This window comes from Lithobates pipiens, unplaced genomic scaffold (genome assembly GCF_037356315.1).
Source record: "Lithobates pipiens isolate NorthernLeopardFrog02 unplaced genomic scaffold, aLitPip1_a1.2 Scaffold_1, whole genome shotgun sequence".
NCBI classification, from domain to species: Eukaryota; Metazoa; Chordata; class Amphibia; order Anura; family Ranidae; genus Lithobates; species Lithobates pipiens.
In genome coordinates this window covers 132,982,769-133,008,845 of record NW_027507685.1, presented here as the reverse complement: position 1 = coordinate 133,008,845, position 26,077 = coordinate 132,982,769, and the positions used below count along the sequence as shown (strand labels likewise).

The 26,077-nt window shown below is 44.1% G+C and overlaps 2 protein-coding genes across 3 annotated transcripts in view; one reads left to right on the top strand and one right to left on the bottom strand.

Moving 5' to 3' along the window:
* Positions 1-533, bottom strand: part of COQ4 (coenzyme Q4) — a 48,634-nt gene extending 48,101 nt beyond the window's left edge. Inside the window, exon 1 of one of the 2 annotated variants that reach the window (XM_077477086.1) lies at positions 346-533. Coding sequence is in view for 1 of the 2 variants with exons in the window: in XM_077477077.1 (XP_077333203.1) it covers positions 139-208 (70 nt within the window). In the remaining variant the exon portion in view is untranslated. The other variant, XM_077477077.1, reaches the window with a different exon arrangement.
* A 98-nt stretch (positions 534-631) lies between these two features.
* EDF1 (endothelial differentiation related factor 1) lies at positions 632-25,352 on the top strand. The gene is made up of 5 exons (XM_077477100.1): positions 632-805; positions 16,746-16,797; positions 17,148-17,308; positions 21,351-21,444; positions 24,870-25,352. The coding sequence occupies exons 1-5, from the start codon at positions 632-634 to the stop codon at positions 24,926-24,928; spliced, it is 540 nt and encodes a 179-aa protein (XP_077333226.1). The 3' UTR covers positions 24,929-25,352.
* The last annotated feature ends 725 nt before the right edge of the window (positions 25,353-26,077 follow it).

The window sequence follows — 26,077 nt, the reverse complement described above, 5'->3', positions numbered from 1 at the left end:
CCAGTTTGTGAAAACTGTAACAGGTGACGATGATCTGCCATGGCAACCAATAGGAGAGGGCGTGTCTAGCCTAGCAACACAAATGGAAGGCAATGTGCACAGGCCATGATCTGAAGGCTAGGCAGAGGTGTGACTTACCTGTAGTCAGGGAAACTGTGGCTCTCAGGGCCCTCCAGGCAGGGGCCAGGCCTCTCACCATGATCCCCATATCCTCCTTCTCTAGCTGGGACCTGTGGTTCACCTTCGGTAAACTCCAGACTAAAGTCACCGCGCCCCCTCTAGCGGCCGCCTAGAAACTACAGGCAAGTGACGGCAGCGTGTGCGCTCGTGCACGTAGGGGCTTACCTCTTGTTTACATTTTGTTACATCAGCCCGGGCGAGTCACGGGAATCCACTCACTCCCCGACCAATGAGCAGTGCGGGGCTTTGCTCCGGCACCAATCAGCAGACAGGGGCGGCTGGCCAATCTTCCATCAGCGTTCCGAAGCGCAGGCACCAATCGTCGTGCTCTGGGGTTGCCGAGCCCCTGCCTTCCAGATCTTTCCTCGGGCCTCTGCCAATGGCGGTGAGTGAGGGGGGACCGAGAGCCAATCGGTGGCTATGCGGAGGTGACTGACGTGGTTGTGGACGAATGAAAGCTCTCGGCGGGCGGGGAGGAGGAGAATTAGCGTTGGCTCTGCACGTCTGCTCCACAGTGAAGCGTCTGGAGAAGCGGAGAAGAGCAGTCATGGCTGAGAGCGACTGGGATACCGTCACCGTCCTGAGGAAGAAGGGCCCGACTGCTGCGCAGTCCAAGTCCAAACAGGTAATGACTGCCAGACGAGGCTCGGGCCTCTCGGAGGCCTCCATTGTTGTCTTCTTCTTCACAGGGGCGTCGTGTTCTCCTTCTGAGGGCCTAACAGCTGCCTAGAGGGCGGTCTGGAGAGCCTGGCAAGGAATGCTGGGCCTTGGGCCAGCAACATAAAGAGGACCTGACCTATTATATTACAGATATCACCAACACGGAAGGCCTCCCACGCCCAGCTCAGCTGTGGCCATGCTGCTTGTCTGGGGGCTGCCATCTTCCTTGACAATGGCCATAGAGGCTTCCCTTCCTTCGCCCATGGCCTCACATGTTCCCCACCTATTAGTTGGCCAGGGCTCTGCCCGCCATCGTCGCTTCCCATCATAATCATCATCATCCATCCAATGTTGGTGGCGGTATCGCTGCTTCCCATCATCATCGTCTTCCAATGTTGGTGGCGGTATCGCCAATTCCCATCCTCGTCGTCGTCCAATGTTGGTGGCGGTATCGCCGATTCCCATCCTCGTCGTCGTCCAATGTTGGTGGCGGTATCGCCGATTCCCATCCTCGTCGTCGTCCAATGTTGGTGGCGGTATCGCCGATTCCCATCCCCGTCGTCGTCCAATGTTGGTGGCGGTATCGCCGATTCCCATCCCCGTCGTCGTCCAATGTTGGTGGCGGTATCGCCGCTTCCCATCATCACCTGAAGACTGTGCCCTATGATGAATAATGGAACCTGGCGTGTGACCGGTGGTCATGATGTAGCCAGATTGGGGGGGTGCATACAACCCTCGTTACCACACAAAGTACAAGCCGGCCACTCGACAGCTTCTCCATAGAAAATATTTAAGCATTACAGCAATAACCTCATCCAAAAATACTGACACGTTTTGGCCTTAGGCCTTCGTCAAAAAAGCTTGCCTTTTGATGGAGGCAGAAACGTGTTAGTTTTTGGATGATGTTATTGCTGTAATGCTTAAATATATTCTATGGAGAAGCTGTCGAGTGGCTGGCCTGTACTTTCTATGGATCTTTTGTGAGCGTAATTAGCCAGTGCACCAACTGCCAGTGTTTAATTTTGGCAGCAAATTTCAATTTAGTTTTAGACCCCTTTCACACCAGGGCGTTTTGCAGGCGCTATATCGTTAGAAATAGCACCTGCAATCCGCCCTAAAAAAAGCTGCACCATTGTTTGTAGTGTGAAAGCCCAAGGGCTTTCACACTACAGCGGTGCGTTGGCAGAACGTCAGGGAAAAGTCCTGCCTGCAGCTTCTTTGGAGCGGTGTGTTTACCGCTCCTCCACCACTGCTCCCCATTGAAATCAATGGGGCAGCGCTCTAATACCGCCGGCAAAACACAGCTAATGTAAGTGAAAGAGAGCCGTCTTAATGTACACTACTGAAGTCGCTCCGACTTCAGAAAAGGCTCCTGTACTACTTCAATCCGACTTCAAGGCAACTTGTATCCATTGATTTCAATGGAAGTTGCCTCCAAGTCAGATCCCCTGTCTTAACGGAAGCAACTTTCCAGGAAGTAAAAATTTGTTTTCTAGGCAAACCCCTCCCTCCCACAGAGCTGATTATTATGTGATTGGCCACTGGCAAAGTTGCCTTGTAAGTTGCTTCAAGTCGTGCTGTGATTCGCACTCAAGTCGTGTCCAAGTTGCCTCCCAAAGTCTCGTTGGAAGTCGTGTTGCTCCTGTGTGAATGGACTCTAAAATGTCCTACCTCTTTTGGTCATCTGAAATCAAATGGGTGTAATGCATTAGTTTCTCTATAATTTCCAAACTCATTATATACTGCTGGAGTGAAAAATATAATATGGTATTGAGGTATGAACATATGCACTACAGACCAGTGTTAATTTTGAAGTCAAATTTCAATTTGGTTTTAGTTGTATTTTAGTCACCTCAATTGTTTTAGTCAATGAAATTAACACTGCCGACTACTCCCTAACTATATACTATAGCGGTTGAGCTTGGGCGAGGGTTTATTTTTTGGGCCATACTTCTCTTGTGGGTCACTTACTTTTTCTCTGCTGTGCCCCAGAGTCTGGGCTTATAGCAGGCAATCAATTGACGTCCCAGAGACACGCCAGGCCCTGGAAGGATCCTGACCGTATAACTTGGCTACCTGATAGACAGCCGGTTCTGACTCTCAGCCAAAACCAGCTGCACCTGGCACTCCAATAAGAAGCAGAGAGATTGGTGACTCAGTCGCTGCTCTCCACACCGAGTGGACTGAGAACTGAATGATCAGAGGTCATGTGATCACTTAGTTCTTGGGCAAGAGCTGGCAGGGGACAGCTGCAGCATCACTCAGTGTGTGTGTGTGTGTGTGTATTTGTGTATGTATATAATATAATTTTTTTTTTTTTTTTTTTTTCTGTACACAACACTTCTCCTTTTTAATAAACTCTGTAGGTAGTTGGTGACCTAATATTCCTGTACAGGTGGATAGTATGGGGCAATTCCCCTAAGGAGCTGACGGTTCAATATGTGCTTTTATAGGCAGCTGTGGAATGTAGTTGTAATAGCTCATTACTACTAAGGATGAGCTCCGGTGTGTTCGCAAACAGCACGTACAGAGCCCGCCAGGAAGTCGGCACTGTGGAGCGCTAATCGCAAACAGCGAGACGTTGTCCCGATGCTCCGCAGTGCCGACTTCCTGGCGGGCTCTGCACATGCTGTTTGCGAACACACTAGAGCTCATCCTTAATTACTACATACCTTGCTCCTTTTTGATTTCCATTTTTACTCTGCCACACCTGTTTCTGAATGATACTCCATTATAACCTATTCACTTTGGAACTTGACTCTTGGCACTAATTCATAAGCTTGCCATTCATGCAGTTCTTTATTGGAAGGCACAGGACAAACTATTGTGAAGTTATGAGTTTAAACAATCTACCTCCACATCATTTAAATCTTTGATTACATTTAGATATATTGTCTTTTTAATTTTGTTCTAAGACCAGCTACTGTAGACATATAACCCCTCCGTGGGTGAAATGTTCTCTTATTTAGCTTGGTTTCTTTAAAGCGGGACTGCACTGCGGAAAAAAATATTAAAAGCCAGCAGCTACAAATACTGCAGCTGCTGACTTTTATTAAATGGGCACTCACCTGTCCCGGGGTCCAGCGATGCCGAGATCGATCGCTCAGCTCTCTGCGGCTGCCGCCACCATTCTAGGTGAGGGAATCGGGAAGTGAAGCGGCTTCACTTCCCGGTTCCCTACTGCGCATGCGCGAGTCGCGCAGCGCAGTAGGAATTGTCCGCGCTGTCTCTGGGACCCGTGTGTGTCCCAGCAGGGACAGGAAGAGAAAAGATTCCCGTGGGAGTCTATGCCCGGAAGTGGGTGTAAATACCTGTCTTTGACAGGTATCTGCACCCCCCTGAAAGGTGCCAATTGTGACACAAGAGGGGGGGAGGGTTCCAATCAACGGAAGTTCCACTTTAGGGTGGAACCCCGCTTTAAGCACTCAAAAATTTTTTATTATTATTATTAGAAAAAAAGCCCCAGAATTGGTGAGCAGTAGAATTTTAAAAGCCTGTAATCCAGGAGTGCCCAACCTTTTGAAGAGCGAGGGCCACTTAAAGCGGGATTCCACCCTAAAGTGGAACCACCGCTGATCGGATCCCTCCCCCCCCCCCCTCCGGTGTCACAATTGACACCTTTCAGGGGGGAGGGGGGTGGAGATACCTGTCAAAGACAGGTATTTTCACCCACTTCCGGGCATAGACTCCCGTGGGAGTCTAAGCCATTTCCTGCCCTGTCGCGCTGTCTGCTGGGACACACACGGGTCCCAGTGACAGCGCGGAGATTTCCTATGGCGCGGCTCGCGCATGCGCAGTAGGGAACCGAAGCCGATTCGCTTCACTTCCTGATTCCCTCACCTAGAATGGTGGCGACAGCAGCCGAGAGCCGAGTGATCGATCGGCCTCGGCTGCCGGCATCGCTGGAACCCGGGACAGGTGAGTGTCCATTTTATTAAGTCAGCAGCTGTAGTATTTATAGCTGCTGGCTTTTAATATTTTTTTTTTTTTGTGGAATCCCTCTTTAAGCGACTTGGTAACCGGTCGTGAGCCACAATGAGCAGAGCAGGCAGATGACAGGTCTGTGCAGAGTCAACCCACTCTATGGGTCCTCCGATCCGCCCTGACGTGAATCAGATTGGAGGTAGGTGGGTGTAAAAGGGCACAAATCTATTTACATCTGCAGTTTCATAGAGGTGAATGGAGGGTCTGATTGAGTTGTACTGATTGTGTGAAAGGGGCCTTTCACACTAATGCAGCGCAGTGCACCTGTGTCTTTCCTGTGGGTTAGCTACACTTTGCCATAGACTTCTGTTATAGCCTACGGGTGTGATGCACTTTCTGAAAGCTCACCAAGCCCCCCCGGGTAATAACAGAAGTCTATGCCTCAGTAGAGGTAACCTGAAGGTGCACTGCACCTGTGGATCAGTTTGAAAGCAGCCCAGTAACCACTGTGCAGATATGCCCATATATACACTGCAATTTTAGTAATAAACCTTTAATAACAGTCTTCCATTCAGGTATCTCTTGCTGTTGCTGTCCCCGGCAGAGTGCATTTGGTATCACTCCACCTGTGGCAAGAGAAGGTGCTATACAGGAAGCATCAGCTTATACAGCTCTTCTCCACAGCTGCTTGTTTTGCTGGCTTCATTAACACTGATGCTCTGTGATGGCGGGTCTGCCACCCATGAACTGGGCTTGCCAATCTGCCATCCCACAGAAGGAGGTCGCCGGCCACATCAGAGTGCTCCGCGGGCCACTGGTTAGCCACACCTGCTGTAATCATTGGGAGGAGGAATGGTACTCAATCACTCCAGTCAGAAAAGGGAATAGAGCCAGGCTGGTATCGGGAGCAATATTTCCACTGTCATTGGTGACAGTGGAGGGAATAATGCCCTGCTAGGAGTAGTGGCCCATCACTGGTATCAGCAGGAGGAGTAGTGCCCCAAAGGAAATTTTAAAAGCAAGCAAAGGGCTGCAGTTTTCGAGCTGGGAGTGTTACGCATTATGTTTCTTGCACTGTATTGCATAGCTTGAAAATATTCCAGCCAGGGACTTTTTCTCTTTTTTATATTCACCGACTGACACAGCTCCGCTCTGTAACAAAATGGTTTGTTAGCCCCTATCACTGGAGATTACTAGGCAAAGTTGTAATGCAACACTTCAGAACTTTTAGTTCCGTCCAGTAGGCGGTCCCTAGGCTACAATCCCCACAGTCTGCCCAAGCAGCCTCAGTTTTATTTTGCCTAGTGAAGGAGATACACCTAGGAACCCTGCAGGCCCATAGGTCCGTGTTGTGTGTTTTTTATTTTTTTTTTTTTTTTTTTTTCTTTTTTTTTTTTTTTTTTTTTTTTTTTTTTTTTATGCAGAAGCTTGGCTTTTTGCGCAAGATGAATGATCCTGTGATCTACTATCAACAGCCAACTGGGTGACAGGCTGGTTCACTTATCCTTGTAGTCTCCCCAGTCCGGCCATCGAGTGTGTGCAGGTCGCAGTTACGGCTCAGCAGGCCACATCATACCTCAGCTCCAGAGGTGGTCAGTGAGCTTTTATGCTCCGGGGCATACATATGACCGGGCTACTGATGTCTGCGTCACAGTATGCTGGGCCAGTAGACTTCCCTGTACTGATCAGGAGTTGGCTACAATGGAATATCTCCCTGCTCTTCAGGACTGGTAACTATAGCTCTACCTGTCTCGGCAGGGTTGAGCAGCTGGACATTCCCTGGGAGGTCGATTTGGGGGGGCTTTATGTGTGTGTGTGTGTGTGTGTGTGTGTGTGTGTGCCCTGGGCTCTCACCTGGGTTCTGGCTGTGCTGGAGTGCCTGGGTCCTGTGTGTTTTAATCCCGGAAGGTGCCTGTGAGGTTTGCCCCTGTGTTGGTGCAGCGCTTTGTCTGGCACATTTTCTTTCTGCCTCTCATGGCGCTGGCTGGTGGCCATTTTCAGTGTGGGCAAGGGACAGCATGCTTCTGGGCTTCAGGTGGCCATTTTCCCAGGGAGTTCCTATTCAGAACACTGACGGCCATTTTCTTGAAGCCGGACCACGTTTTTTGTGCTCTAGCAGCAGCTTCTGTGCCCTCAGCTTTTGTCATCTTAGAGAGTTGGGAGGTATTCTGTGTAATTTGGACACGTGTTTCAGATCGCTAAGTGATCATTCACCGATTGTGCTGACGGACTGCCACTGACACAGCTTTGGTCTCTGCATCTGGGAGCGCTAGGGATCTACAGGCACTGCTGTAAAACAGCGCAGAACTCCTCAGGGCTGTGAGTCCGGTGGGTTAGAATCCCTCAGCGGCAGCAAGGAGGGTGGGACTGTCCTAAGTCCCCTTCGGGTGACAGACAGGGTGGGGTCAGCATGGCTTCAGAAACTAGTGTTTCTTCCTCAATTCGTTCGTTGCCAAGATAGAGGTGGTGCGTGGGAAGAAAGGTGCTAAAAAGCCCCCCCCCCCCCCCCCCCGCGTCCTCTGGGGAGAGCTGACGCAGACTCTGGTCCTGCTGAGGCCGGTGACCCCTGCTCTGTCTTGTCAGATGACGCTGACCAGGACCGATCGGACAGTGAGGATGAGTCCCTGTCCGGGTCCGTGCGCGACAAAGAGCTTGTTGGGGCACTTATCTCAGCTGTGCGTGATACCCTGAAGATTCAGGAGCCAGCGGATCCATCTGCTGATGTACAGGCCCCTTTTGGGTCCCGCAAGCCAGCACGTTCACCTAAGGTATTCCCGTATCTGACTTATTTTGACAAGTTCATTTACAAGGAATGGGGTCGCCCACAATGGTCCTTTTCGGTCCCCAAATACATGGCGGTGCGTGACCCCTTTGAGGAAAGCCTTCTCAAGAAATGGTCGTTGCGGGGTGATTGTACCAGTTCTGGAATTGGAACACTTCCAGGGATTTACTCAAATCTGTTTGTGGTTCCCAAGAAGGAAGGGGTACGACTGATCTTGGACTTGAAAGCCCTCAATCACTTTGTAAAAGTGCAGAGGTTAAGAATGGAATCGGTTCACTCAGTAGTCGCTGCGCTCCATCAAGGGGACTCCCTGGTATCCTTAGACATCCAGGATGCGTAACTGCACATACCCATATGCCTTTGGCATCAAAAATTTCTGCGTTTTGCAGTCAGGGAAGCCCATTACCAATTTGTGGCTCTTCCTTTTTGGTCTGGCATTAGCCCCCCAAGTCTTTACCAAAGTTCTAGCTCCAGTATTGGCGTTGCTGAGATGACGTGGGATCACGATCGTGGGCTATCTAGATGAGCTCCTCCTGAGAGGATCTTCCGCCCCAGAATTAGAGGAGGATGTGGCGATCACCATGCAGACCCTGCAAGAATTTGGGTGGCTGTCAGTGATTGTACCGACCCAGCGTCTGAAGTACCTAGGTTTGCTGTTGGACTCCAGGGAAGCGAGAGTTTTTCTCCCTTCAGACAAATTGCAGACGCTCCAGAACTGCGGTCTAACTACTGATGAACCGCAAGTGGTCACCGCTCTGGTTTTGCATGTGAGTACTGGGACTCATGGTAGCCTCCTTCGAGGCAGTACCCTACGTACATAAATCGCCAAGGGGAACAAGAAGCTCAGCCGCTGCTCGGGAGGTCGCTCACATACTTAGGTGGGCAGAGCTACACGTACCGGCCCTGTGGGGATTTGTATGTACCGAAGTTTGGCACCATTTTGAAGCATGAAATGTTTGGTATCTATTTACTCTGCGTAACTTAATCTTACACATTGTGCAAAAAATTGGTCTAACTTTAATGTGTTTTATTATTTTCCACCCAAAAAAGTGTTTGAAAAATTGCTGCGCAAATACAGCACAAGATAAAGTTCAAACAACTGCCATTGTATTCTCTAGGGTCTTTGCTTAAATAATAAAATTGGGGGTTCTATTTCATTTTCTAGCAAAAAAAAATAATTTTGCATATAGGAGAGATGTCGGCAATGGTCTGGATAGTAAGTGGTTAAAGCGACAACAAACATGTTGTACTTGCCTGCTCTGTGTAACGGTTTTACACTGAGCAGCCTTGATTCTCCTCTTCTGGGGTCCCCCACTGACTCTTCTGGCTCCTCCTGAGTGCCCCATTAGCAAGCTGCAAATTATAGTGTGTGTGTGTGTGTGTATATAGTGCCCCTATAGCAAGGCAAAAAAAACCTTCTGACTCTAGAACCACTCACTTCCTGCCAGGACTACATGTCCCATGAGGCAATGCTCCTCGCATGTTACCGACATGTACTGTACCGCATTTCTGGATATGTTAAAAATAAAAAAATGCATTCTGTATGCAGGCCAACTAATCGGCTGTCTGCTTTAATTATGAAAATTGTTGACAGCTATTTTCATAATTGTTTCGGCCCTACTTACTGGACACTTTATTAGGTACATCTGTTCAATTGGCTGATTAGCAATTTGTGTTACTACTTGCTGAAGTTCAAACTGATCATCAGAATGGGGAAGATGGGGTGTTTTTTTTTTTTTTTTTTTTTTTTTTTTTTAACACATCTCTTTATTGATTTAAACAAAGCATAACATATATAACCAAACAGACATACATTGGTCTTACACAGCGAGTTGGAATCCTCGCAGGGGTTCCATTGGGTAGTTCCTTACAGGAATAACTGGCACATATCCAGTACTGTCATATAACACACAACACAGCTCCCCGGGTGCTGTGACAAGCAGTTCATGGCAACATCACAACCAACATTTTCAGAATGCACCATGGAAGTAGCATGGGAACTATCTGGAGCAGGCACCACTAGGTGACCTCCGAGGCAGTGGAGGGATCAGCCAACCATTTTGACCAGATTTTGTCATACTTGCTGGGACAGCCTCTATTGGCGTATATGTCCTTATAGAGAGGTACTGTTAATGAGTTTCCACAGGGAAAGAGAAGGAGGGGTTGGTTTGCGCCAACTGAGGACGATGGCTTTGCGGGCGTAGAACAGTAGGAGTCCCACAAGCATACGACCCGCCACCGTGGGAACTAGTTGCTCAACCAGGCCTAATAGACAGATTACCATTGTCTGTTTCAGTGGTATTGAGGTAACCTGCGTGATGAAGGCCAGAATCTCCAGCCAATAGCAGACAATCAATGGGCAGGTCCAGAAGATGTGGGCAAAATCCCCAGGAATTCCGCCACATCTCCGACACCCGGGAGGGGAATCGGGGGTGCATTATATGTAACCTGTGAGGGGTAAAGTATGGACGATCTTAAATCTGATCAGGCGGTCTCTCAGCGAGACCAGGGATTTAAAGGGGAAATCCCATATGTCATCCCAATCATCATTGTCCAGATTGGGGATGTCACAAGCCCATTTAGCTCTCAGCCTGTCTAATGCCGGGAGGGGGAGGTGGTAAGTTGGTGGGAATACAATTGGGGGGTGGGTTTTCGCATTCAGTTCGCCCTAAGGAGATCCTCCAGAGAAGACTGAACTAGTTGAGTAGGGGAGCCGGAGCATTGGCTACTGAAGTCGTGGGAGAGTTGAAGGTATCAAGACTAGTTTGAGAAGATAGTCAGTTACTCAAATAACCACTCGTTACAACCAATGCTATGCAGAATACCATCTCTGGACTCGCCTCCTTGAAGCAGATGGGTTACAGCAGCAGAAGACCACCCCGAGTCCTGCTCCTGTCATCTAAGAACAGGAAACTGAGGCTACAATTCACACAGGCTCACCAAAATTGGACAATAGCAGTTTGGAAAAAAACGTTCCGCTGGAGCGATCACTTGTAAACAAACCGGCGTCATGTCATGACGCCGGTTCTTCTCTCCCCTCTCTGTACTAACCTAACCTGTACAGTGGGGGAGAGATCCTGAGATGGAAGCAGCCATCCCTCAATACTCTGCAGGACCCCAATACTCTGTGATACCCTGCCTGCCAATACTCTGCCATGCCCAGCCTTACTCAGCCAATATTACAGTGGGGGAGATTGTGGATATTACAGTGGGGACTATATGGTGGTGGAATTTTCACAGGTTTTTGCAAATTAAATTTATTTGCTGATCCAAAAAATGATCCCATCTGTGAGGTTCTTTTGATCCGTTGCACCCCAGTACCTAATAATAAAGGTGTGTGTGTGTGCGTGTGTGTGCGCGCGATATGTATGTATTAGGGTTGCACTGATACTTACTTACTTTTTTTTTTATTTTTTTTTTTTTGACTGAGTACAAGTACCGATACTACTTTATTTTTTATTTTTTTATGAAGGCTGAAACAACTAATCGATTATGAAAGTGGTAATCCATTAATAATCAATCCGCCACTGACTTCATGGGGTTAAAAAAACGAAAATTGGCCCTTTGTACAAAAAGAGCAAATTGCTACTGTAAATATTACTTTCACAGTTCTACAGTAAAAAAATTAACATATATAAAATTTTCTCATATTCGCCCGTTTTTAACATTTGCGTCTAGAAGCGTTTAGTTAATCTAACATCATAGACCCTCCCCAAGCTCAAAAAACAGTATTAACTATTTCAGCAATTTTGTGAGAACAGCAGTGTACTTGTATGTAGCGTGTCAACTGCCACAAGTTGTGGATTGTCCACTTGCAATTGCTTAAAATATTTTTTTAATGGTTTTTTATCATTTGCAATAATTTTAGAGATTTTTAATGTAAAAAAAATGGGTCACCTTTTAAAAACACTTAAACGAAAACGCGGTAGTGGCATTTTACCACGTTTTGCGTCTGAACCCATTTTTTTTGCTTCTGGAAAAAACGAGGTTAAACGCCACTACATAAACGGCAAAAAACGAGACTGTGTACATGGACACATAGGATAACCTTGAATGAATTCAGGGGCAGTTGAAAAAAGTGTCCAACTGCCTCTGAACACGCGCTTAACAGCGTCTCGAATGCATGCAATCTTTTCTGACACTTGTTGCTTACAAGTAAAAATCCTGTATTTTTCTGCCAGAAAATCACTTAGACCCCCAAAAAATTACGGCATTTGCGCAGAGGTCTTTCAAATGCAATAATTTTTTTTTTTTTTTTTTTTTTTTTTTTTTTTTTTTTTTTGTGAAAAAATACACTAAATTATTTAAAATAAATAAAAACCTAAAACAGTAAAGTTAGCCCATTTTTATTTTTTTATCTAAATCATACATACAAGTAAACTGATTGGAGGTTTGTTTTGTTTAATGTTTAAATGTAAGACATTTTCTGTATCGCTTATTAAGGCTGCTTTCACACTGGAGCGGGCAGGCGTTGATGGTAAAACGCTGCTAGTTTTAGCAGCGCTTTACCTTCATTTTAGCGGTGCTATTCGGCTGCTAGTGGGGCGCATATAACCCAGCTAGCGGCCGAAAAAGAGGTTAAATGCGCCCGTGAAGCACCGCTGCAAAATCGCATTGCATGCGCTTCGGCAGTGGTGCCCATTCATATCAATGGGCAGGAGTGGTGGAGGAGCGGTATACACCACTCCAAACGTGCTGCTTGCAGGACTTTTTTTTAACATCCTGCCAGCGCATCGCCTCAGTGTGAAAGCACTCTGTCTTTCACACAGACTGCAAGGGAGCCGTTTTACAGGCGCTATTAGACAAAAAACGCCCCAGTGGGAAAGGTGTCTGTTAGGCCCCTTCATCTCATAAAACCTAACATATCGGCCCAAAAACAGCATCATATATCTGGCATCATGATTTCTAAATATCTGCATTGGCTGGAGAAAAACCCATATTGGTCGACCTCTAGTTCATTTACATGGTTTCCTATGGAACACATTCACATCTGTTTGTTTGGGTTGTGTTTTTTATTTTTTGCCGCTGTATGTTTTGAAAGGATCAGGGACTTTTTAAGGTTATTAATCGAAACAATAATTGGCCAACTAATCAATTATAAAAATAATCGTTAGTTGCAGCCCTAAACGTCGTATGAGGTTGGGCTGGTGGGAAGTGGTTAAAAATCTACAAAAAAATGAAGAAAATCCCATGTACAGAAATATTCGCAGCCTTTGAATACTTGTTGAAGCACCTTTACCTTTACAATTACAGCCTCAAGTCTTTTTTTGAGTATAATGCTACAAGCTTGGCACGCTTATTTTTGGGCAGTTTTTCCCATTCTTCTTTGCAGGACCTTTCAAGCTCCATCAGGTTGGATGGGCCGCGTCGGTGCACAGCCATTTTCTGATCTCTTCAGAGAGATTCAATCTGGTTCAAGTCTGAGCTCTGGCTGGGTCACTGAAGGCCATTCAGAGTTGTTCGGTAGCCACTCCTTTGTTATCCTGAGTGTGTGCTTAGGGTCGTTCTGTTGGAAGATTAACCTTCGCCACTCGGGGCAGTGCCCGAGGGCCCCAGGCCACTAGGGGGCCCCCATCAGGGTTGCCAGCCTCAGTAAAACCAGGGACAGTATGAAAAAAAATCTGTTTTTTTTTTTTTTTGTTTGTTTTTTTACATCTGTCTCTGAAATGTCCCTTACCGACATCCTTTTGGTCTAAAAATCCCGAGATTATAGCTGCCCCACCTCTCCAGTACCTTCTTAGCCAATAGAAACATGTCTGTGTGTATACTGTGTGGCCCCATAATCTCTGATTGCCTGGGGGCCCCATGAGTTGTCAGTCCACCGCTGCCTTCGCCTAGAGCTGCAGTATTCTGACTAAAATGAGAATCGTGATTTATTTATTTTTCTTAGAAGATAGATCACGATTCTCGCGGCGTAACATCTTTCACATTAAAACCAAAAAAATTGTGCTAACTTTACGGGTTTTTATTTTTTCCCAAACAATTGCATTTAAAAGATTGCTGGGCAAACGGTGTGACAAAATATTGCAGCAATTGCCATTTTATTCCCTAGGGTCTCTGCTAAAATATATATATTGTATATTCTGTCTCTGTCTGTTCTACTTGTATTTATACTTTAAGTGGTTAAACTTCCTGCATTTACGCTGGTTGAAAGCTTGGCAGACTGCCCAGATTATTATGTTTACACAAGAAGTTGTATTCCTTTGATCTTAGGCCCCTTTCACACATGCGGATGATATGTCCGTATTTCATCCATCCGTTTGCGGATGAAATATGGGCATACATTCATCCCTATGGGATAGCGGGTGTCTGCGGATGAACATCCGCAGACACCCAATTTCCTCCGCCTCCGCAACAGTCCGATTCTGCAGACGGAGGAAAATCCTATTTTTCTATCCAACTGCAGATCGGATGAACACGGACACACGGTCCGTGCTCATCCGATTCCCCATAGAGGAGAGCGGAGAGCCGGCAGGGCGGTCCCCGCACAGTGTGCGGAGACCGCCCTGTCCGCAGCCGGCTCAGTGGGGACAACGGAGCGATTCCCTGCTGAGCGAGCGGATCATCACAGGGCGGATCATTACTGATCCGTCCCGTGTGAAAGAGGCCTAAGAAGTAAGTTAAAATGTTTCAAGTTCTACACTTGGCAGATTGCCCAGGATGCTTTCTTTTGACAGCTGAGTCAGCAGATAATCTCTCCACTTCTTTATATGAAAGAATCGCCTACTCTCAGAGGGAGAGATGTTCAGAGGGGGTGAATCGAGATTGTGTGTGTGTGTTTGTTTTTTTTTTTTTTTTTTTACCATTAATCATGCAGCTCTACCTTCGCCCCAGTCTGAGGTCTAGAACACTCTGGAGCAGGTTTTCATCAAGGATGTCTCTGTACATTGCTACATTCATCTTTCCCTCGCTCCTGACTAGTCTTCCAGTTCCTGCAGCTGAAACCCCCCCCCCCCCCCCCACAACATGATGCTGCCACCACTATGCTTCACTGTAGGGATGGTATTGGCCAGGTGATGAGCGGTGCCTGGTTTCCTCCAGAGATGACACTTTCCATTCAGGCCAAAGAGTTCAATCTTTGTTTCATCAGACCAGAGAATTTTGTTTGAGACTGGCCTGAAAGTCCTTCAGATGCTTTTTGGCAAACTCCAGGTGGGTTGTCATCTGCCTTTTTACTGAGGATTGCCTTCTGTCTGGCCACTCTACCATACAGGCCTTTTTGGTGGAGTGTTGCAGAGATGGTTGTTCTGGAAGGTTCTCCTCTCTCCACAGAAACGCTGAAGCTGTCTGACCATCGAGTTCTTGGTCACCTCCCTGACTTTTTCCGCTCTTCAGACAGGACTGTAAAATATTTATATGCTGGCCATATCCCTCAGAAAAAAACATTTTAAGTTCGATTTTTCTAATCCGTAGTGGGTTTCATTGGTTTTCCGCCACAGTGATGCAAAAATTTGAAGGAGCCAGAATGGAAAACTTCTTGGTCAAAGGATTTTTCAGACAGTGTATGTGGTTTTGATTAAGAAATTGCATTCATTTTAAACTGAATGTTGAAAGCAAGTGAATATTTCAAACTGTACATTCGCTGAAAGAATGTAAAGACTTTTCGTAATGAATATTCTCATCTGAAAATCAATACGTGTGTGGGGCCCACATAAGGCTCAGTTCACACCTACGCCATTTTCTTTTGATCAGTTTCTACAGTGGTTTTTGCACACGCGATTTTGCTGTGGTTTTGTGTTTTGCATTTTGGCCAATTTGTTAGGCAGATTAAAAATGCAAATTACTGCAAGAATGTACTACATGCTTTTCTGCAGCTTCTTCATTGAAGTCTATTAAACCAAAAAAGCAAAAAAAAGTTCTTGACCATTTCCAAATACGCAGAGGCTGAAAAAAGCATAGATGTGAACATGTCCCAAAGGAAACCATGTAAATGAACGGTCATGTGTTTCTGCAGAAAGCACCAAAAATGCATAGGTGTGAATCGAGCAGCAGCATGGTGTGGTATTTTTTATTTTTTGCTAGAAAATTACTTGGAACCCCCAAACATATAGAATCTTCTCTCTTTCTCCTCTCTCTCTTTTTCTCTTTCTCCTCTCTCTCTTTTTTTCTCTTTCTCCTCTCTCTCTTTTTTTCTCTTTCTCCTCTCTCTCTCTTTTTTTCTCTTTCTCCTCTCTCTCTCTTTTTTTCTCTTTCTCCTCTCTCTCTCTTTTTTTCTCTTTCTCCTCTCTCTCTCTTTTTTTCTCTTTCTCCTCTCTCTCTCTTTTTTTCTCTTTCTCCTCTCTTTTTTTTTTTTTTTTTATTTTTTTTTTCTTTCTGCTCGCGTATGCTTCTGCGCATCAGCTCAGCAGGACGGGCGTGTTTAAAAATGTATGTATTTTTTCTTATTTAACTTATTTTTACACTGTTTTTGTTTGAAAAAAAACAATAATTATCACTTTTATTCCTATTACAACGAATGTAAACATCCCTTGTAATAGGGAAAAAACATGACAGGACCTCTTTTTAAATACGCGATCTGGGTTCAAAAAGATGTAACTTGACAAAAAAATGGTGTGGTTTGTTTGTGTGGGGTGTTTTTATTTTTTTTTTTAAATTTTTTTTTTTTTTTTTTTTCTATGGGCGTTTTGCCACTTCCGCCCATAGTGTGATCTTGCAACATATAAAGATGGCGGGCAGGTCTGTAAGTGGTTAAAGCAGTACTAATAGCAGATTTATTTTTTTATTATGGATATCACTTTAAATATAATGCACGATACTGGTAAGGGGTTACTGTCATTTCTTATATTGCCTCCACCTTTTCTGGGTTCAGATGCTGATCTTCCCTGTGCAGTCTTTAAAGTTGTTGTTGTACAAACGTGTGTGTGAATAGCAAGCTGCAAAGTATAGTATAGATTGGTTATAAAGGCAGAAGTTTGTTACCTTGCTATAGGGTCACTACCTTTCTGCCTGCATTCAAATGTTCTCAGGCACTTACTGACGTGTATGGACGGTGTACTGAGCTGTATGTGTGCTGCACTGTATTTCCAGATATGTAAACAAATAATGTATGCAGGCTAACTAATCTGTTTGCCGATTAAGAGATTATAAAAATAGTTGACAACTATTTTCATAATTGATTAGTTTGGGCCCTTGGCACTGTGTCTTTACTTCTATCTGTAGAAGTGTTTAAACTTATATCTGTCACTCTCTTGTCTTGCAGGCAATTACAGCAGCTCAGAGAAAAGGAGACGAGGTGGAGACTTCCAAAAAATGTAAGTTCTAAATCCTTATCTGACAAAAAAGTGCAGTGGACCAGAGCTATGGTACTGTCCACTAAAATCTAGCACCGGAATAACTGGGACTACAATGACTTCATAGATGCATTGGACTTTATTAACAGTTCCTAGACCCTTTTAAATCAAGGTTTAATTTTATAGCTTTAAGCTGTTAAATTGCCTGATTAGCATGAGATGTATTATTGTACCAAATAATAATATATGAAAAGAGCGCAGAGTATATGGCCGTATAAATATCCTGTCTGCACAAACAGTGTACACCCGTTTCTAAAGTAAATGAAGCATAGAAATTCACTTAATGTACATATGTTGATATCTGTCTCCAGGGTCTGCAGGACAGAATAAGCAGCACACAATAACCAAGAACACAGCCAAGCTGGACAGAGAAACAGAGGAACTGCACCACGACAGAGTGCCACTAGAAGTGGGCAAAGTCATTCAGCAAGGCAGACAGACTAAAGGCCTCACACAGAAGGACCTGGCCACTGTAAGCATTTAGACCCTACTCTTCTCTAGGCAGCTGATTTGACTTCTATGGGGAGGCATTTGGAGAGCTAGAAAATTAGGTCATGGAACACAGTATACCTTACTGTAGGGGCTCATGCACATAGCTGTAAAATTAGCCTTATTCAGATATGCACTTTATATGGATCTCTATTAGAGGTCGACCGATATGGGTTTTTCTCTGGCCGATGCCGATATTTAGAAATCATGGTGGCCGATATATGATGCCGATTTTTTTTTTTTTTTTTTTTTTTTTTTTTTTTTTTTTTTTTTTTTTTTTTTCTTATCCCCCCTTCATCTCATAAAACCTAACAGACATCTTTCCCACTGGGGTGTGTTTTTATTTTTTATTTTTTTTAGGCGCTTTTGGGCTAAAAATAGCACCTGCAAAATGGCTCCCCTGCAGTCTGTGTGAAAGACAGTGCTTTCACACCGAGGTGATGCGCTGGCAGGATGTAAAAAAAAAAAGTCCTGCAAGCAGCTCGTTTGGAGTGATGTATACCGCTCCTGCCCATTGATATTAATGGGCACCACTGCCGAAGTGCATGCAATGCGATTTGGCAGCGGTGCTTCACGGGCGCACTTAACCTCTTCTTCGGCCGCTAGCTGGGTTATATGCGCCCCACTAGCAGCCGAATAGCACCGCTAAAATGAAGGTAAAGCGCTGCTAAAACTAGCAGCATTTTACCATCAATGCCTGCCCGCTCCAGTGTGAAAGCAGCCTATAAAATAAAAACGGGTAGTCAAAACTTTTGGATGGAAAAAAAAAATGGGCTAACTTTACTGTTTTTAGGTTTTGTTTTTCCCCCCAAAAAAAATTGCATTTGAAAGACCTCTGTGCAAATGCCGTGTGACATAAAATATTGCAACAACCGCTATTTTATTCCCTAGGATCTCTGCTAAAAAAATATATATATAATTTTTTGGGAGTCGAAGTGATTTTCTGGCAGAAAATACAAGAATTTTACTTGTAAGCAACAAGTGTCAGAAAAGATTTAGTCTTTAAATGGTTAAACTGAGAACTCTACACAGAGAGTTGAGTTCATTCATTCAAGTGTAAATGTTGTATCTCTTTGCTCTTTTCTTGGCAGACTGCCCAGAGAGGAGGAAAGTCTCTTCTATGAAGACTTGGGCAACTTACACTGACTTCTATTTGAGAAGTCATTTCCAAGTCGCGCTGTAGTTCTAAATCGGCCTTTTTATCAGCTCAATTGGCCGATGTCGATTAATTAAATGGCAATTATCGGTCGACCTCTAATCTCTATGCAGCAGTTTTGTTTCCTATGGACATAGTGGTGTGAAAAAGTGTTTGCCCCCTTCCTCATTTCCTGTTCCTTTGCATGTTTGTCACACTTAAGTGTTTCGGAACATCAAACCAATTTAAACAATAGTCAAGGACAACACAAGTAAACACAAAATGCAATTTGTAAATGAAGGTGTTTATTATTAAAGGTGAAAAAAAATCCAAACCATCATGGCCCTGTGTGAAAAAGTGATTGCCCCCCTTGTTAAAACATACCATAACTGTGGTTGTCCACACCTGAGTTCAATTTCTCTAGCCACACCCAGGCCTGATTATTGCCACACCTGTTCACAATCAAGGCATCACTTAAATAGGAGCTGCTTGACACAGTAAGGTCCACCAGAAGATCCTTAAAAGCTACACATCATGCCGAGACCCAAAGAAATTCAGGAACAATTGAGAAAGAAAGTAATTGAGATCTATCAGTCTGGAAAGGGTTATAAAGCCCTTTCCAAAGCTTTGGGAATCCAGCGAACCACAGTGAGAGCCATTATCCACAAATGGCGAAGGGGCGAACATGGAACAGGGGTGAACCTTCCCAGGAGTGGCCGGCCGCCCAAAATTACCCCAAGAGCGCAGCGACGACTCATCCAAGAGGTCACAAAAGACCCCACAACAACGTCCAAGGAACTGCAGGCCTCACTTGCCTCAGTTAAGGTCAGCGTTCATGCCTCCACCATCAGGAAAAGACTGGGCAAAAATGGCCTGCATGGCAGAGTTCCAAGGAGAAAACCACTGCTGAGCAAAAAGAACATCAAAGCTCGTCTCAATTTCTCCACAACACATCTTGATGATCCCCAAGACTTTTGGGACAACATTCTGTGGACCGATGAGACAAAAGTGGAACTCTTTGGAAGGTGTGTGTCCAAGTATATCTGGCGTAGAAGGAACACTGCATTTCATAAAAAGAACATTATACCAACAGTAAAATATGGTGGTGGTAGTGTGATGGTCTGGGGCTGTTTTGCTGCTTCAGGACCTGGAAGACTTGCCGTGATAAAAGGAACTATGAATTCTGCTGTCTACCAAGAGATCCTGAAGGAGAATGTCCGACCATCTGTTCGTGTACTCAAGCTGAAACGAACTTGGGTTCTGCAGCAGGACAATGATCCTAAACACACCAGCAAGTCCACCACCGAATGGCTGAAGAAAAACAAAATGAAGACTTTGGAGTGGCCTAGCCAAAGTCCTGACCTGAATCCTATTGAGATGTTGTGGTATGACCTTAAAAAGGCCGTTCATGCTCGAAAACCCTCTAATGTAACTGAATTAGGACAATTCTGCAAAGATGAGTGGGCCAAAACTCCTCCAGGACGCTGTAAAAGCCTCATTGCACATTATCGCAAACGCTTGGTTGCAGTTGTTGCTGCTAAGGGTGGCCCAACCAGTTATTAGGTTTAGGGGGCAATCACTTTTTCACACAGGGCCATGATGGTTTGGATTTTTTTTTCACCTTTAATAATAAACACCTTCATTTACAAATTGCATTTTGTGTTTACTTGTGTTTGTCCTTGACTTTTGTTTAAATTGGTTTGATGTTCCGAAACACTTAAGTGTGACAAACATGCAAAGGATCAGGAAATGAGGAAGGGGCAAACACTACTTTTTCACACCACTGTATAGACACTGATCTGTTTTGGTCCCCCAAACCTAGAATAATCGTGGCCATATTTTACACTGTACACGTGTAATCGTTAGTGCTAATGTTTACAGGTGTGTGTGTGTGTACAGCATATTAGCATATCCTGATTACACACTGTTTACATGTCGCCCCTGACCTCGGCATGGTATTGTAAAGTATTCTGAATCCGAGTATGCATGCAGTGGCTGCCTAGTAAAAGACTTGAATTAGTCAAGGGAGAAGTGGTCATGCAAGCTATCTGCATGCGTCTCCTCTGTATGGACTGTAAGTCCATTTGATTCAGTTTCAGTACAGACATTTTATGCAGAATCTGCCTGCTAGCAAGATCCTGCATAATTTTATGGCCATGTACATAGGTCCTAATGTTGAAACTTTTAGACAGGGAGACTTTTCTATAGAAATCCATACATCTTGGCTAACGTATTAGTTCATTTTTAGGCTGCTACGTTTAAAAGGTTTTCTTGTTAGGACAAAATGCACGCAAACATGATCCGCAACTTCGCAATGATCCATCTCTTCTCCGTTCTTCTGTTGAAGCCCTCAGAAATAACCAGTACTTCTGGGTTTAACAAGCATACCACTTTGCCTTTTATACCCAGAAAGAGCAGGTGATCTCCAGCCAAGGCACTACCACATGGCTTCTACAGATGAATGGAGTCCTGGGGAAGCTCAACTAAGGTATTGGCGAGGAAAGGGGGGGCAGGGGACATAAGCTATTCTAAATACTGCAAGTTTTTAGTGGCTAAAATGCAATGCAGCCATTTAATGAATCATGTTTTGAGAGCCAGATACCAATTTAGAGGTTGCTGTAGATTATAGCAAGTGAACTTTGCCATTTTTACTTTACGCTGAAGCCCATAAGGAAATTGAAGTGACTGCATTGCCATTCCATCCTGTGTGTTTTTACCTGGTGTTTATCACAAGCCACAAAATTTAAATAGGTTAACTTGGCTCTCTTCCAAACAGATCCAATAGTGTGTGCATGTTCTATAAATTGTTCTGTTAGAGCGGTTTTCAGTTAACATGAGTACAAAAAGTCTCCAGTTCCTTTTTAAACCTGTTTTGTATTCTTATTTTCAGAGAATTAATGAGAAGCCACAGGTAATTGCAGATTATGAGTGTGGAAAAGCTATTCCCAGCAATCAAGTCATGGGAAAGATTGAAAGAGCGATCGGTAAGTATCCTGTGTGCTTTATGCATATGGACTAGTATGTTATGTTGGGCCACCGCTTAGGAGTGAATTGACCGATTTAAAAAAAAAAAAAAAAAAAAACTGTGCTGAGAGGAGTACAAAGGCTGTCATTGCTGACTAACTGCTGTAAATGTATTTGCCTGGCTGTCATGTTGATCCAAATGGCTTTGGTGCTTCAAAGGGACTCATAAACATCGGCGTTCCACCCACTTTTGAGAGGTGGTCTTAAACAAAAGACCACCTCTCCACCCCTTAAAAATATGTGGGTGGAACATGGAGCATAAATGCATTAAGGTGAAAAACCTTCTCTGCTGCCCCCCTTTTCTTACCTGGACCTGTTTGTTCCAGTGTCGAGGAGCAGCTCCAGCCGCTGTTTTGGGTCCTCATTGGATAGATTGATAGCAGCAGGAGCAATTGGCTCCCACTGCTGTCAATCAAATCCAGTGACATGGGGTGGGGGGGCCTGAGTCCTGTCTGTCAATGGTTTCAGCAGCAGGACTCAGAAGTGTGCCAAGAGCGCCACTGGGGGACACCAGAAAAGGGGATCAGACGCTCTGCACAACCCTTGCACAGAGCAGGTAAGTATGGGCATGTTAAAAAAGAAATAAAAAAAAAAAAAAAAAAACTTTACAATCACTTTAGTGACCCTGTGTAATGTATTTTTCATTAGTTTGTGTTTTTTTTTTTTTTTCTGCCTCCTTGTCATGCCCTCTGTGAGCTCCTTCTTCCAGTCACATTTGTTTGTTTGGAACGAGTGGTGCACTTTATTTGCCTACATGCGCCCTGCTCTATGCACACTGCTAATCTCGTAGTCCATCTCGTGTGACTGGCTATGTACCTACATACAATGAGACCATGGAGAGTGAACATGACCAACCTCTAACAAGAAGTCGGATCACAACTGCAAAAAGATATGAGGCTGAAATCAATAGAACTTTTTGAATTAAAAATCTATACTATATATTTTACTGAACTGGCAAAAGCACAAAGTCAGAAACAAAGCCATCGGCATTTCAGCCAGGTAACTAGCATTTTTCAGGAGGTGGTTAGCAATGGCACCTCAAAGACTTTCTTAAAATCTCCAGCAGTAACACTGGAATACCGTGTGTGTGTGTGTGTGTGTGGTTTTTTTTTTTTATTTTTTTTTATTTTTTTTTTTTCTTCCCTTTTTTTACAAATTGTCCATTTTTGAATAGCTTTTGATTAAAAGGAAAAAAAAATAACTGACCATTCAATACAACCTTCCACCAACGTTTGATACATTTTCAGCAAAAACTTCTGGTGATCACTTATCTCTGTTCATTTTAATGATCAAAAGCTTGGTTGAATGTGCTTCACATCTACAGTGAGGGGGAAAAAAAGTATTTGATTCCCCTACTGATTTTGTACGTTTGCCCACTGACAAAGAAATTATCAGTTTATAATTTTAATGGTAGGTTTATTTGAGCACTGAGACAGAATAACATAAATATCAAGAAAAATTAAATAGTTCAAAAAAGTTTTAAATTGATTTGCATTTTAATGAGTGAAATATTTGATCCCTTCGCAAAACATTACTTAGTACTTTGTGGCAAAACTCTTGTTAGCAATCGGAGATCAGACCTTTCTTGTAGTTGGCCACCAGGTTTGCATACATCTCGGGAGGGATTTTGTCCCACTCCTCTTTGCAGTTCCTTCTCCAAGTCATTAGGGGTTTGAGGCTGACATTTGGTAACTCGACCCTTCGGCTCCCTCTACATAATATCTATGGCATTGATATGCAATTAGCGGACCTCCAGCTGTTACTAAACTACAAGTCCCATCATGCTTGTGGCTCTAAGAGTCTTTCTATGCCTCATGGGAATTGTAGTTCTGCAACAGCTGGAGGTCCGCTAATTGCATATCCCTGATCTATGGGATTAAGATCTATTTATTGTCTAGGCCACTGCAGGACCTTAATGTTATTGAGCCAGTCGTTATGTTGCCTTGGCTGTGTGTGTTGTGTTTTTTTTTTTTTTTTTTGTGGGTTTTTGGTCATTGTCATGCTGGCTGAGGGAAGGAGGTTCTTGCCCAAGATTTGACAGTACATGGGCCCTGTCCATCGTCCCTTTGATGTCTAGAAGTTGTCCTGTCCCCTTAGCAGAAAAAAACCCCAAAGCAGAATGTTTCCACCTCCATGTTTGATGGTGGGGATTGTGTTCTTGGGGACATAGGCAGCATTCCCCCTCCCTCCTCCAAACACAGCAAGTTGAGTTAATGCTAAAGAGCTTGATTTTGGTCTCAACTGACCACAACACCCAGTTCTCCTCTGAATCATTCAAATGTTCATTAGCGAACTTCAGACTGGCTTTACAAGTGCTTTCTTGAGCAGGGGGACTTTGCAGGCACTGCACAATTTCAGTCTTTCACAGCGTAGTGTTGTCGATCGTTTTCTTGGTGACGATGGTCCCAGCTGCCTTGAGATCATTGACCAGATTCTCCTATGTAGTTCTGCGCTGTTTCCTCACCGTTCTCATTATCATTGAAACTCCATTAGGGGAGATCTTGCATGGAGCCCCAGACTGAGGGAGATTGACCATTATTTTGTGTTTCTTCTCTTTGCGAATAATAGCACCATCTGCTGCCCCCCCCCCTCACCAAGCTGCTTGGTGATGGTCTTGTAGCCTATTTTAGGTCTACAGTCTTGTCCCTGACATCCTTGGACAGCTCTTTGGTCTTGGCCATGGTGGAGAGATTGGAAGCTGATTTCTTCTGTGGAAAATTGTCTTTTATACAGGTAACAAGGTAACAAGCTGAGATTAGGAGCACTTTCTTTATTTTTATTTTTTATTTGATTGGGGATAAAATGCTTATTCCACGCACTAAAATGCAAATCGATTGAACTTTTTTTAAATGGTTTTCTGCATACTTTTTGTTCTTTTCTCTCACTGTTAAGTTAAACGTACCATAAAAATGATAGGCTGATCATTTCTGTCAGTGGGCAAATGTACAATCAGCAGAGGATCAAATACTTTTCCCCACTGTACCTTCTCTGATAAAATTGTTTTTACATGTTCAAAACCTGCAATTTACAGCTGGACTTATATTCCTGCAGCTCTAATTTGCTGCACTCGTACACTACAGAGGAAGACTGTAGGTAGTGATCTATCTTCTTCTTTTATTTTATTTTTTTTTCTTAAAAAAAATAAAAATGAAAAAAAGGCTGGGGTCTAAAGTAGAATTCCAACATTGCTAAGACTTTAAAGAGTGAGTCTGGGCCAAGCTGGCTCAAACTGTATTTTATTCATTTGAACAGTACAGCCTACTTCTGCATTAAATCTTTTAAAAAAAAGACAGACATTTCAGTTCCTTGGTTAGCATGCTTGGGTTATGCTGTTCTGTTTATAGAAATATTGGGGCAGTCCAACTTACCCTCCCCTGTTTTTCAGGCCTCAAGCTGCGTGGGAAGGACATTGGGAAGCCTCTGGAAAGTGTCCCAAAGAAATGAAAACAAAGCCTCGAAATCGGTGACCCCCAGCTGATCTCGACCAGTCCCATGCGGGACTGGGTTTTTACATTGCCAATCTATACACATCGGGGTTTTGGACTTTACTAGACAGGACAGACTGAACGTAATCTTTGTTACCTGCTGTAAAAACAAAGTATGCATCTCTTCCAAATACACAATTGGGAAACGCAAGGTTCCTGCCAGGCCCAGCTTATTTAAATGTATAGGCAGAAATTGGATGCTTATTATTGGTTCCCATATGTTTTCCAAACGCAGGTGGAGCTGCTTTATAAATTTTTATTTAATAATATTTTTTTTTTTTTTTTTTTTTTTCAGCAGATGGGAGGATTGTTCCCTCCGTTTCTATAAGTTCTCACATCCTTGTACGTAATTGTAAAATAAAAATTCTCCTTCTACGCCTGAATGAATTGCTGATGCTTTTTCATGAAATTGGGTGAATTCCAGATTCTTAAAGGGAATGTAACAAGATTTTAGTAATGTAAAGAAGATTCAAAATGTCACTTTTTTTTGGGTGCAGTTGTTTGTGCTTGTAACACCTTATGTCCAAAGTGGCTCTACAGCTAAATATGAAATGCACCTTTTGGTCCAGTTGTGTATTCATTCAAAATTTTATTTTTTTTATGAATACTGCTAGCACAATTTTATTTTATTTTTTTATTGGTAACAAGTACAGAAAAATCAACAGTTTGTCTCGTACAAGATAGATGAGAACAAAATGTACTCCAAAACAAGGCAGGTTATTATATAATAAATCAGTATAATAGTACAGGGTCGATAATCTTGTAACCTGACCGATACCAGGCCTTCACTCCACATCATACATCAAGAAATGTGTTATGTACGTCGGGGTTAGGGCTCTATCATATTCAATTGAACAAGGTAACTGGCATGTCAGCTTGCGAAAAGAGCTTCATGGCAATTAGACCGTAGCTAGTGTAGCCGTATGTTGCCTCGGAGGTGGCCATAAACAGCATGGGAGTACAAGAGGAAAAACGGTAAAGAAAAAGGTGGGGAAGCTGGAGTAAAAGAAGGAAAGAACCGGTGAAGAAAGGGGGGGGGGGGGGAGAGTAGAGGAGATAGGGTGGGGGGTCGGCTGGCTCACATTAAATATTCAGGGACCAGCAGCCA

Coding starts and splice junctions, on each gene's coding strand:
- EDF1 (XM_077477100.1), top strand. CDS start 632: ATGAAAGCTCTCGGCGGGCGGGGAGGAGGAGAATTAGCGTTGGCTCTG. Junction 16,798..17,147: donor GGTGGAGACTTCCAAAAAAT/GTAAGTTCTAAA, acceptor ATCTGTCTCCAG/GGTCTGCAGGACAGAATAAG. Junction 21,445..24,869: donor AAAGATTGAAAGAGCGATCG/GTAAGTATCCTG, acceptor CCTGTTTTTCAG/GCCTCAAGCTGCGTGGGAAG.